The 14214-nt window shown below is 45.0% G+C and overlaps 1 protein-coding gene across 13 annotated transcripts in view; it reads right to left on the bottom strand.

Moving 5' to 3' along the window:
- Positions 1–14214, bottom strand: part of KTN1 (kinectin 1) — a 119556-nt gene that overhangs the window by 60430 nt on the left and 44912 nt on the right. For 8 of the 13 annotated variants that reach the window (XM_089778300.1, XM_089778295.1, XM_089778301.1 and 5 more), the window contains 3 exons: positions 11499–11638; positions 8480–8596; positions 4548–4688 (listed from right to left, as the gene is read on the bottom strand). In XM_089778300.1, coding sequence (XP_089634426.1) covers positions 4548–4688; positions 8480–8596; positions 11499–11638 — 398 coding nt within the window. The remainder of the gene's footprint in view (positions 1–4547; positions 4689–8479; positions 8597–11498; positions 11639–14214) is intronic. The other 5 variants (XM_089778299.1, XM_089778306.1, XM_089778307.1 and 2 more) reach the window with 2 other exon arrangements.

The following is a 14214-nucleotide window of genomic DNA, read 5'->3' as shown; positions in this document are numbered from 1 at the left end:
AGGCAGGTCCCTGCTCACAGAACTTAGCTAGAACAGGGCTGAGTGCGCAAAACACTAATTGGTAATAGGCCCAGCTGTAGGACAGTAATTGGTGCTAAGTACTAGCTGTAAAACAGTAACTGGTACTGGTCAGAAGTTGAATGCACATTCCAAAAGGATGGTGCCACCAGCCTGTTAAAAAGGACTCCCCACAGATACCGACCCAGGTTCAGGAAAGGGTCTAAGATGACATCATGATGGCCAGAAATGATCTCATCAAACCACAAGATGCAGGGTGATGGGCGGTAATTAAGTAATATCAGAGGGTAGCAACCTGACGACATCAGGAGTGACGTGCGTAGGGAAGTTGGAGGGCCTTGCCTTGACAATAACGTCTGCCTCAACTGCAGTGCAGACCCCCTGAAAAGCACAACTCCAGGCCTGGTTCATGTCTGGTGCGCCCAAAGCATGCAGACAAGGCTTGGGTTAATAGGGGAGCTGAAGAATTGTTTTGAATAACAATGCAGATTAAAGCGTGGTACAGTGAGACCACGTCAAAAACACACAGGACAAGCAACCTTGTACCGGTACTTTTGTTCTGATAAGCAAAAAGTTCCGAGTAAAGCCATGAAACTGTTAATTGTGCATATAAGTTTTAGCAATATCCTGCGTGGCAGAATGTACTCTGAATTGAGCATAATAGGTGCCTTATAAAATACGTAATATCAATACATAATCGATTGGTAGAGAGGATTAGAACAAGCAAGGCGAGTATAAATATAGGAGAAGAACATAATCGGTGGAAGGGGTGGAGCATGGGGTCCCCACTCCCTTACTCACTGCAATTAAGAAGTTGGTGCCTGTTCCTACCAGTAAATGCATTGTGGATGCCTCTATGCATGGGGAAAGAAAGAGGCCACGACCTTCTGTCTGACAACTGTAAGTTGCTAGCAGTAGAACTGTGTGTGATTTATAGCAGTAAGTATATGTATGCTTATATCTGTAAAGTTAAATATCTTGTGTACTGTCCTAGGTGTAGCGTTATTGTCTGTGCTACCTATCCCATTCATTGGGATGAATTTATGTAACTCTGCATTTCTTTCCTTTTCGGTGTATAATGAAGTTAGAGATCTAGTTTATCTTTGGTGTTTACTAGGTCCTCTCGTATCGAATACCCCAAACACACAACAGATGTGGAATTTGTTTGTACCTGTAGATAAAGCAGTGTCTTGGAGGGGCTGATTTTGTCCAACCTGGAGGCAGTGATCGATTCCCATGTTCCTGAGTCATGTCCATTGTTATAGGGTACACATGCATAGTGGTTCTGTAGAGTCTACTGACAATTATTACTGTACTTTGTTTGACAATAAACTTGGCCGGGTGCCTTTGATCCTTATCTGATTTTGTGGGTTTTGGGGGCTCTGTCTGCTGTGTTGACTACTTATACAAGCCAACACAGCACACACACATGCAGTCGAATGGTTATCATCACTGATGGCGCAGGAGAACTGTCAGCACATTACACGGGTGAATCCTGACTACAACCGTGGCAGACCACTGAGCATTCCTGATTGCGTGACTTGATCCTGTAAACACTGTTAGACATTTTTAAAGTACATTGGGGGGGGGTTAGTTTATTTTTCGGAAGTGTGAAATCAAATTAAACTGAAAACATGCAGAGAAGTTTCAAGCCACAATGAGATGGACTATGAGTCATGATCCATAAGGCAAACAAACCAACCAGTCCTTTAAAATGGTTGGGGCCTTGTTTTTATTCCTGAGATTCTAACCGAAACAAAATAAGATCCTCTCCTTTGGAGATACTTACGTACTCGTATTGCACTCTGAACACAGTTTCCCTAAGCCCCTGGTGTCTGAGGAGTCAGAAATCCACCACAAGGCTGCGCCAGAGGTTTGATTCAGCACCCACCAACCCATAAGCCAGATGACAAGAGGAGCTGGCTAGTGCCATGCAGCTTAACGTTTCTTTCCTCCTCTCCTGGTGCCAAACTTTCAGAGGCAGCTGAAACTGCTTCCAAGACTAGTTTTGTCAGATGACTAACTCAGTGAGGATTTTATATACGAAAAAAATCTGTCCAACAAACATTTGCTGTTGGGCTTCTCTCACACCCACCCACCCACCCACCCGAGTGTCAACATTTAACTCTCATTGACATGAGCTACAAATTGCTCTCAATACCACACAACCCTAGAAATCCCAGGAAGAAAGGACACCCGAAAACCAACAGGCAGCTCAGAGAACAAGGCTGTCAGCCAAACAGCAGTCTCATTCCCATAATACGCCAGCAGGAAGAGTGATACTAGAATGCCAAGAAATAGGGAGGGCCCAGTTACATTGGCTCAGTGGGCTTCTACTCCTTTGTTCAGAATATTATTTCTATTTCAGAAGTGCCCAAGGTGTCCCTCTACCTCTGCCTGATTCAGGACCCCTTTGTGTAGTGCACTGTACATAGACACCAACTATTCCTTGGCTTGGCTCCAGTAATGACCGGGTGCCCTCTGAGGTATTTCTGCATACTGGAAATGTGTCATTTGATTTGAAAATGTACACATTTCTCTCCATATTGCTACAGCTACATGGGGGGGTGGGGGGGAGTGATGCTTAGATCTGAGTTTTTAATCAATCGGTTGGTATAAATACAACCATACTTCTTCCTGAAAAGCTTATACTGACCATTGCCTTTGATTTTGAGGAAGCTAAAGCTTTTCTTAGGTCACCTTTTAACAAAAAAAGAGCACAATGACCGTTGAGATGTCTCAGATGAAAATCTTATGGCAGACTGGAAGATAGGTCCATCAATGGCTATTAGCCAAGATAGACAGAGATGTAACCCCATGCTCTGGATGTCCCTAAACCTCTGATTGCTAGAAGCTGGGACTGGACAATAGGGGATGGATCCCCACAAGTCACCCTGTTCTGTTCATTCCCTCTTAAGAGTCTGGCACCAGCCGCTGTTGGAAGATTGGATTCTAGGCTAGACAGACCACTGAACTCACCCAGCGTGGCCATTCTGATGTTCCTAGTATGCACCAGGATTTTCAGTGAAGTGTTTTGCAAGGCAGATTTATAGCCTCCCTACATGAATGTATTCTGCTGTTGGTCATCCTGCAGCCCATGGCCACATGCAGTCCATCAGGGTTCCACACAGTCTGCACACACACACACACACACACACACACACACACACCCACACCACCACCCCCCCACCCCCCCCCATCCCCTTCCCCAACGCCTCTCGCACGGGGCGGGGGCACACTTATCTTCTACTCCTCCCCCTCAGCACTTCCAGGGTGCCATGAATTGGCTGATTCATGCCTTGTCCCCACTCTTCTGCCTCCCTTGCAGAGGCTGAACGCCACAAATCAGCTGATTTGTAGCATTCCATGGCATTCCAGCTCTGGGAAGAAGGGGGAGGAGCCGAGACAGGGCACAAATCAGCTGATCCATGGTGCTCCAGAAGCGCCGGGAGAGAAGAGAAGGAGTAGGGATGAGATACGCCTGGGAGAGGAGGCGAGGAAGAAGCCAAGCGGGATTTGTTATTGTAAACTGATTCCACTATTATGGCCCACAGATTAAGGAGGGGCAAACTCCTGTGGTCCACTCACTAGCCATGGTTGCCCATTGCTGATATATTTGCTTTTAAGGATACTTTGAATCCAGCACGTCATTCAGAATGATATAAATATATTTTGCACCTCAAGAAACACACTTTTCAATTACATAACATAAGATCACAACCGCTTTATGAAGAATTATGGGTGTTATGTCTGTGCCACAGACTAGAACTGCGATCACCAGACTCCAAACCTTGGCTCCTGACAGGAGACATGCTGCCCACCATGGGTCATTTGTATACAAGGGAAATAATGAATGAAAAGTTGTGTGTTAATTGATATGACAAGATCTGCCTCTTGGAAACAAAGGCCATCTGTAGCAGCTTGCTGCCTTCATCTTTGTAAAGAATTAATCCTAGATTTCTCACCTAAACCACTAGAAATTCTGGGAAGTACCTGCAGTTTACTCTCATGGAAACAAAATCAAGTATCAATTAAACAAAATTAAAATTCATTATCAGTGGGAAATAGGTCAATAGAGGGATGATAGGAGTTACTATAGAGAACTTTCTGGGTGTCTGGCTGATGAGTCTTGCCCACATGCTCAGGGTTTAGCTGATCACCATATTTGGGGTCGGGAAGGAATTTTCCTCCAGGGTAGATTGGCAGAGGCCTTGGAGGTTTTTTGCCTTCCTCTGTAGCATGGGGTACAGATCATAGCTGGAGGATTCTCTGCATCTTGGGACCTTCAAAGTATTTGAAGGCTTCAATATCTGAGATATAGGTGAGAGGATTATTCTAGGAGGGGTGGATGAGATTCTGTGGCCTGCACTGTGCAGGGGGTCAGACTAGATGATCATAATGGTCCCTTCTGACTTTAAAGTTTATGAGTTTATGAGTCTAAGTGTTGCACCACTTGCTAAAAGTCATTTCTCACATCAATCTCTTTGAACTTAACACACGAAATCAAAATGGCTTTCATAGAGCTTTACCTTCATCTTCATCCCCTGGTTTTCCTGGTAGCTAACATGGATCTTGCTCTGAAAAGTACCGTGATCCTTTTCTAGCACGTTGATTCGTTCTCTCATCTTTGTCGTAACCAAGTTGCTTCTCTCCTTCTCTGCAACCAGCTCCTTGGGTAGGAAATCAGGAAAAAAAAAATTCATTTCACCCTTCCCCTCAACCTCCTAAAATCATAAAGCAACAAGAGAACAACGTGGGGGGAGCAGTTCTGTGCTCCCAGAAGGGGAGGGAGCCTCAGGTGAAGAGGCGGAGCTGGGACAGCCAATCATCAGCACCACCGAGATGCCTGGCCTCACAGGGCTTTGGGCCCCAGCAGCAGTAGCTGGGAGTCCTGGGCCCTTTAGAAGTGCTGGGTCCTGGGACAATTGTCCCCTATCTGTTTCCCCACTGGCAGGCCTGTAAGGCAATACATTACTAATCACATCACATTAAAGCCATCATCACTACTCTTTACCCAGAGAAGAACATAATTTCACAATTCAAGTAAAACCAGGTGCCGCAATGAAAAGAGCAGTCTCTTGCTGCTTCAGAGAAACTGGAACAGTATTTCTAACACATTAGGCCAAATTCCTCCCTCAATTACCTCTGCGTGCCCCTGATGAGCTTGATATTCCATAGGTATAACTAAGGGCAGAGTTTAATTCGTTTAATGAAGTAGAACTCAGTTACTGGACCGCTCCAAAAGTACAGTACATTTTAGATCAAATGTGCTGTACATTACAGATGAACTGTCAGGCTGAAGAGAAAGCAAGTCAAGTGTAATGTTCAGTTCCCTGCTGCGAGCTAGAGCCATTCAATACATAACCGCTAGCATTATATCCCACAGTACAGGTTTAAATCTCAAGTCACTGGCCAAGCGCAATCCAATTCTGCATACTTACTGAATGGTTCTTATGGTAAATACAAGCTAAAAATGTTACTATTTTTACTGTTACTAAAATATTGCTGTGCAAACACTTTACAGCATTATACAACATATGAGCTATGGCATTTGTTTTGTAGGAAAAGCAGCAGAAGCATCTTCAGTGTTCTGCAATTAAACCAACTCGCTCCTAAGGTTCTCGACAGACTAGTAGCAAACATTCAACAATCCAGACGGGATGAATTCCCAAGAGAGAATAGCCAAGATGAAAAATTTATGAATTTCCAATAAAAAGGCAAGCTGTATTTGGTCGATTTATTTATTAGATGGTGCAGCAATCCAAACAGACAAAATTTGCAGGGTAGCTTCCTGGCAGGACATATATGTGTGTACATGCTGAAGGAAACTGTGTTGGCTGCAGCCTTCTGCCAAGTTTCTATTAGCTCAGTTAGTGAAAAAGTGCCCAATTTCCTCAGCACTACTGACATTTATAACTTAAGTAAAAGCCATTTTCTTCCTTGAGGTGCAACTTTGTCACCCTCCTAAATGCTGCTTTTCTCAGACTAAAGATTTCAAGAGAGCGAGTTAGGAGCTTACATCCCACCAAAAGGCTCAATGGCTTTAGAAAATGGGAATTAATCAGTCTGATGTAGTGAAACACAGTAGGGGCTTAATTTTAAAAAGCATCTATGGGAACATGAACTGGGGGACTTTCCATGGTCATGCAGACAGACATGCACCCTTACTCCTATCCACATGCCCCCCAGCCCAGCCTGGAGCAGCACCACGGTTGGGGGCAGGATGGCAGGAGAAAGGGGACCAAGGCGGGGGCTGACAGCCAGGGCCCCGGGTGCAAAGATAGAAGATAGGGCCCAGACTGGCTGCTGGGGCATCCCCTAAAAAGGCAGACGTAGCTCCCAATTTAGGGACCTCTGAATTAAGGAAAAAAAAAAAATCAGGAAAGAGCAATGTGCTGAAAGCTTCATTCAGTGCTCAACTCCAGAAAAGCATTAAAAGCTGAAATTTAGACTTAACGCAAATGCATATTTTGTCACTTAGCTGATTCACTCTCTGCCCCCACCAGGGAGGGGATCCTTTATCCTCAGTGCGACAGATTTCTACCTGTCTGGAAATAGCATGCTTCTGTGTTTAAAAAAAGACTTTAAACTTATCGTACGTGCATGAGCCAGCAACAGTCTGGATATTCAGCCAAACTGGCCTCATTACCTTCATCACCAGTGATTCAAAGTTCATATTCACAACTCCATCCTCTCTCCCCTCCATCTACACCTAGTTCAGATTTGTGGCACCCCCTTAAAATGAGCTAACTCTGCTCCTGCACCAGCCCCAAACACAAATGCCCCCTTTTCCCATTAAAACCTCGTTCATCTCATAAGTTCAGCCTCTAGCTATGCCTGTGCTACTCCCATGGCTCTCTCCACCACACCCTGTGTGCTGTCTGACATGCCCTGACAATAACTATTCAATGCCCCCCAGCCAATTTCCTCTTCTCCCATCCATTTACTAGCACTGGTAATACAGCGCTACCCCCCACTCATCTGCCCACGCTCTCAAGTGCGGTGTCTTGCTTGACTTTCCCTCTACATTTCTAAAAATCAAGCCTTCCTGCTTCTACCTCCACTCTATCCCAAGTGCTACCGTGATAAGAGTTTCTTCTCCAACTTACTCGAACACCCTACTGACTGGTATAAGGATTCCCTTCACTTTCATTGTGTTTTGACTTCCTCTGAAATCTTCACCAAATAAGAAAGTCTGGAGACTGTTCTATGCTTAGCCATGTGTGTCCTACGAATGTTAAATATAGAGTAATTTAGTAGTCGATAGAAATCCATGATTGACTACTCAACTAGTCGATAGACACTTCTGCATTCCTCCTTTGAAATGTACAAGAGCCCCAACAGGGACTCTTGTACATTTCAAAGGAGGAATGCGGAACTCCACGAGCAGCCTGGGGCCAGCGTGAAGTCCCGCTGACTCCATGAGTGCCAGCTTTGAAACGTACAAGAGTCCCCAGCGGGGGCTCTTGTGCATTTCAACGTGGAAGCGCCCTCATGGAGCCTGGGGTCAGTGGGGGGACTCAGTCCGCCGCTGACCCTGGGCACCATGCTACACTGCCACTTTGAAATGCCATGCAGAGCCTAGGTCAGCGGGGGACTCCCCAGCTGACGCTGGGCTCCACTCAAATGCCATGGCAGCGTTCCAAAAGGGCAGTGCCACATGAAGCCCGGGGTCAGCTCTGTGCAGTGCTGCCCCTTTGAAACGCCAAGGGGGCATTTCAAAGGGGCAGCACCACACGGAGCCCGGGTACAGGCTTGGGGCAGCACTGTCACTTCGAAGTACTCCCTCTTCTCCCCCCCCCCGCTCTGCTGTCTCTGATAAAGGTGGGGGGGAAGGGAAGGAAATCCACTAGACTATCCAATAAGCATTTGCTTATAGGATAGTTAACTAATCAACCAGTCCTTAACATCCTTAATGAGTCCTATACAATAAAACTGTTAGAGACTGCATGCAGCATACGTACGCCTGGCAAGTAAATACAAGCAACAATCTAAGCTTTGTGCGCCTTTGCCATAAAAAGTCACCGATTTCCACTGATCATGGTGCCTTGGAACATGGGAGCGCATGGATACCAGAAAATGCATCAACTGAAAACTGTGGCGTATGAACGTCTTTAATATTTGACCTCATCATAGTTGACACCCAGCCTAGCACACTGACGAGGAGAATGCTTATGTTAAGCACACGATGCTCACATAAAACTTTAAAAAAAAAATCAGGATTAACCGCCATTAACTAAAATAATGGAGATATACCTTGAAACCAGAGCAACACAAATGCACTACTAATGGCATGGTGGCAAGGGGGAGAAATTTAGCTTTGATCAATTTCTAAACCAAAATCTCCACTTGTGTTCATGCTGATCTCATTAAACGCACAGCTACTGAGTGGAGTGAAATCTCATAACATTCCTTGTTAGTTTCCTTTTCATTCCATACCTGTTCCCTTCCATATAGTCACCTGAGTTAGCTGCTTGCACTGATCCTTTGCAACCGCAGCTTCCTCCTTCAGAGCAGCGAGAATTTTGTCTTTCTCTTGTAGCTGATGTTGAGTTGCAGCCGAATCTCCCTTACTAGCCTACAGCAAAGGGATATTAGAAGTGATCAAACATGCAGAAAGTAGTACTGTACTATCTGTTGGGGGGTATACTGAAAATTGCCAGCATCATGATTGGAAAGGTTTCCCGCTCCCCCACGCCTTTCAGTTGTTGCCCATCGCTGCATAATCCAGCATGCAAGCATCTGTCAGGCAGCTACCAGAAATGAAATGCATGTGAAGGAGTTTGGGGTCTGCTACAAAAGGCCTCTTAAATTTCGTTAGATGCCTTTAACGCACACAACTCAGCAGGTGGAGCTGCACTGCCACAGTTTATTCTCCAACTCTGAGGTCAGCGTAACTAATCCACAGAAGGAGTAGCAGCACATAACTTTTTCACAACACAACAAGCTCTGTTTCCTGCAGCATCTAACCACCCATTAAAGTAAACATGGGCCTAGAATTCCCCCTCCATGTACAACAATGGCAGCAACAATATTGTACTTGCCAGAATATTACTCTGCAGCATATAACTCAAACTTGCCCTAGATGTTATTGTAAAACTTCAAACAAAATGGAGGAAAAGGCAATGGGGCAAATTCTAGCTCTGACAAATGCCTGTGACCTCTGTCACACAGACACTCCCAAACTCTGTTTATGTGACAGATGGCAAACATAGTAAATGTTTTTGTGACTACGTGGCAATTTCTAGACTAAGTCTGATAACTGGTGAAATATCTTGGAGATCCATATCCAGTTTTCTTTGAAACTTCTCCATTAATGGCTCCATCTTCATTTTGTGTTTGTGGCAAAGAGAAAGGTAGCTGTTAAGTGAATACTTGGAAATAAAGAAAACCATTTGTTTGGTTGCAGCTCCAATACAAAGCAAGTTTCTTCTTCATGGGATAAATTAACTGACAACAATATTTCCTGCTTTCTTCTGCAAAGTCAGAGGGTCACAATTACTTTAGTTGTCCAAGTATATACTATACTGTAAACTACTATAAAGTACACAGTAAACAAAAAATGGAGCTTTTCTGGAAATGCATATTGTGCATATGTAACCCACTCACCCAGTGGGTGTGGTTCACTATCCCATGTAGTGGCACCTAGACCATTTACAGAGAGAGATAAGAATGAGTGAGCCCTATAGCCCAAACTGAGAGCCAGCTGGATTTATAGCTCAAGCTGTAGAAGCTCCAACACGAAGCTCCAGAGATCCCACATTCAAATCTGCACAGTGGCGGTTACACTCCCCCCCAAAATGTGCTACTGATTAGATCATAGCTACATTTTCACCTGAAAAAGTTAACGTTCACTGAGTTTTACTGGGTTGTAGAAGCCAAGACTTGTATAATGTTTTTGAACAGCTCTCTTCATATCAACAAATTACATGCATCATGCAAATTAGAGGCTAGGCTATATTAATGAGACAAATTTTCAGTAGCACTCCATCACCATTATAAGTGTTGATTTTACACTGATACCTTCCAGTGTTCTGCTCTGGTCTCCCCACTCCAAAAAGAATGTAGTAGAAACATAAAAGTTTAGTGATAGAAACGTAGCTGTGTTAGTCTGGTGTAGCTGAAACAAAAAACAGGACTATGTAGCACTTTAAAGACTAACAAGATGGTTTATTAGGTGATGAGCTTTCGTGGGCCAGACCCACTTCCGCCAGATCTGAGGAAGTGGGTCTGGCCCACGAAAGCTCATCACCTAATAAACCATCTTGTTAGTCTTTGAAGTGCTACATAGTCCTGTTTTTTAATAAAAGTTTAGGTTAGTGACTTGATTTTAGGCACAGAAAAACATCCACAAAAGGTTTAAAATATCCAGAATATTTTCAGAATTCATAGGGGATGACATAAGGGGAGCCGCAATAACAAACATCAAAATATAAAATAAAGCAGAAGGCAACAAATGTAAAGGCTTATAAAAAAGGCAAGAGTCATAATGTGGAACCCACTGCCAAAGCTACAAAGCAAAAAGCCTGCTTGGATTTGAGAAGGTTTAGATATTTATATGAATGAGGAGGAGACAGCTCACACATGAAAATGTATAAGGAGTATCACTCCAATGCACTCCACTGACAGCTTGGTTTTACAGAGAAATCTTTCCAAACAACAAAAAGTGATGCAACAGCATGCTTATTGGGATTTTGCACCTTCCTTTGAAGCATCATTTATATTACACCAGATAAGCCACCGTCTGACTGAATATGACAATTCCTATTTCTAGAACGCATTGAAGATGCAGAAGCAAATTTTCTGTTTCCAAGACCAGAATTAGCCACCTCCGTAACCCATTAGATTTTTCGCAGGGGACAAGTTACCAAATGATCTTCAAGACTTATAGTAAAATTGCTGGGGGCCAAAAGTAATGGAGTTGCACTTTACATAAGGTCTGGCTCCACTTCAAGCAAACCTCTGCTCCAAGTGGATGCAGTGATCTTTCTCCAGGTGTGATAAACGCTCATTTCCTTGTTCCTTTTGACTCAGTCTGCTTTCCTGTCACCTGCCCAAATTCACAAACCTCTAAGTTCCTGTGACAACCTAAGGAGCTGCATTCTACCATCCCTACGCAAAAGGACAGGACTAGAAAATGGGCTTGCTTTGGCAGTGCCTCCCTCTTGTAGGTCTTGCCTTCTGACATGCACGGTGTTTGCCCTCAAACCCTTCCAACATTCATTTATATATGCACACAAAGCCAACTCTCAGCCTAGCAAGCCAGTCTCCAGTATGATAGCTGGCACACGTACAGATTGCTGACAACTGATTTGCATACAAACACAGTGCTGACTGACTGGACAGAGAAGTTCTGGAGATGAATGCAGGACCTTCATGACACACCTTTATTCAGCCAAGTCACAGTTTTGGTCTAGCTAACTTGACAGTGCTTCTCCAAACACCTTAGCATTAAACACCAACAGTAAACTTGCTCTTACAGTGCTCACCTTCTGCAAGGCATCCTGTATCACACTGGATTTCTCCTTGAGCAGCTCAACCACACAAAAGGCCTCATCATCAGTGAAGATCATGCTCTTCATAGTCAAGAGAAATTCCTTAAACTTAACTTCAGCGTTTTCTACAATTAAATGAGAGAGATTTTCACAGTTGTGAATTCATTTATTTTGCTCCAAAATAATACATGTATGTAGGCACATTCCGGCATGTGACAACATTTCACCCTGAAATTAAGCAGCAAAGAGAGTCAAGTACTCAGCGAGGACAACATGCTGTACATTTGGAACAGAATCTGACAACGAAGCCGCCCCGCTGACTCTTGAGAATCTAGTTCTGCCAGAACTCCTATCACTATTTGCACGCTCAGTAGAATGATAGGAAGTCACCAGCCACCAGTCAAACAACTAAACAGGCTGGAGAACACAAACAACAGCACGTGAAATGGGAGTACACTCGGTAGAAGAGCATTTAGGTTAAGGGATTTTCAGACTATTCCCGCCCCAACCCTGCAGGCTCTAGTGCAGAGCCCCTCTCTGTGGCTTAGCACCCTCTTCACCCATGCCAGGTCCTGCCCCCACGGAGCTGCTCCATCCCCTAGGTACCCTCCCCTGCTAAGCCACCTCTCTGAAGTGCCTGCAGTCAGGTTCCCTGGTGCACAATGCATCCTTAACCCCTTCCTGCCCATGCTGTAGCCAAGGCGCAGGAGGCAGCTGGGCTAGGTCACTGGCCAGCAGCAGGCTGGAGGACTTAGCTGTTCTGAAGCTGTGCGGGCAGGAAAGGACAAGCTGCTTCCATCCACACCGGGAGGGGAAAGAGGAGCTCTGCAAAGACACAAGCCAAGTCATCCTCTCCTCCCTGCCTCCTCCCCTGCGGCTAGAAACAGCTTCCATCCCTTCCCTCCCGCACAGGGCTGAGAGGCTGTGGCTGGCTACGTTCTGGTGTGAACCCTGGCAGACACCTGGAGGGGGGAAGCTCGTCTGTGACGCTGCGTGCCCCCTTCTGTGGCGTTGCCTCGCCAAGACCCATGTCAGGAGAGACAGGTCAGTCCTGTGGGCCCAGCCAGACATGGAGGCAGAGAACATCAGGCAGGGAGGGTTGGGTGGGTTGGTCACGCACCTCCTCCTCATCTCAGATGCAGAGGTCAAGAAAAGAATCCGACTGCGCAGACTCTTTTGAACAAGGGCTCAGTCGACACTATGTTCAGTTTTAACGTTCGTGCTGCACAGTTATGGATTGCCACTGCGCCCGCTTGAATAAGAGTAATTTTACCAGGTGTCCCAAGCTCCCTCTAAGCTGCATGGCCACTCAGCAGACTGCCAAGAGCCGTGCAGATGCATGGCAAAAGGGGCCTGCAGAGCAGAGGGGTAGGGAGCTAGTGAGGAGCAAACTGGGGCATGCCGGGCCACAGCGAGGGAGAGGTGCCTCTCCCTGCAGGCCCAGCTTCAGTCCAGGGCTACTGCAGCTGAGGGGTGATGCTCTCCCTCAACTCACCAACCATCTGCCCCAGCCCTGAGCTCCCTCCCACTCTCCAAACCACTCAGCCCCACTCCTCCCACACCTCACCTCCACATTGGGACACAACAAAATTCATGCCACATACAGACATACAAAATTAGAGGGAACATTGCAGGTGTCCTGTGTTCAGCAGATGAAAGTATGGCTACCCTAACAAAGATCCATTTCTAGATTAAGTTACAGAAGGCATCTAGCACTCAGAAAACAGCCTGGTTTAAAGTGGATAAAAGAAAACAGTCAAATCCAGTTAATCTTTGAGGGTATGAATGGTGGCAACAGAGTTCAGAAAAATATATGTATCCTTTAATTTTAGTAAAATTCAGCCTAAAGTTCTGGCATAGTCAATAACCTACCAAACATCAATTAGCACAAGAATGAGAATGTCAGTGAATAAATCTGAGTGTGTCAATTAATTTGGAACCAAATAGGAGATAGAGAACAGCAAAGGATCCAAATCCACTCCCCAAAGGGGCTTTTTAAGATTTGACACTTGTACTGAGATACGAGTCAAACCCAAACCAACTTCATTTTCCTAACACTGAAGTGGTAGAATCACAGGTAATAAAATTAGTTTCACCAGCACACGAGAGAATACTTAGAAAGAAAACAAGCCAATGAACAACAGAACCTTAAAACCCACAGACCAACAGAAAATGTTGAGCAATTAGATCTGCTCTATTCAGCAGATAAATCTGTATTAGGCTTGACCACAGACCTCCATAACAAGTAGTAACTAGATTTGAGGCATCACTAATGCGGTTATCATAGAGTGAATCTCCAAAATCCCTGACTGGCAGGAGTCAAGTAGGTTAAGACGCTGCCGGAAGAGAACTTGGCTCGAAGCAACATGTACTCGGTGTCCTGCAAATACAGGAAAACTTTGCCTCTATGCCCAAGAAGCTTACAACTGAAATAAGGGAATGTTTCTAAATTAGGTGGACAAATCCCAGATGACAGAAGAATTAGCCACAGCTGAATTACATTCAAGGGAGTAAACAAGAATGGATCCCAAGGTAGGTAGGTAGATAAGTGTAAAAACAATTCCCTGTAGCCACCGAAAACCCCCAAAAGACTGGGGATTCTCAGGCCATCTCTTTACATAACTAGAGGATTAATGTGGTGATTGATCCTCCATAGTTTGATTTAGTGGGTCTAGTAAAGGACCTACTGTTGCAAGGAGTA

The sequence above is a fragment of the Pelodiscus sinensis genome, chromosome 5, assembly GCF_052426305.1.
Source record: "Pelodiscus sinensis isolate ZL-2025 chromosome 5, ASM5242630v1, whole genome shotgun sequence".
NCBI lineage: Eukaryota > Metazoa > Chordata > Testudines > Trionychidae > Pelodiscus > Pelodiscus sinensis.
The sequence above is the reverse complement of the archived record's forward strand: the minus strand, read 5'-3'. Positions and strand labels throughout refer to the sequence as shown.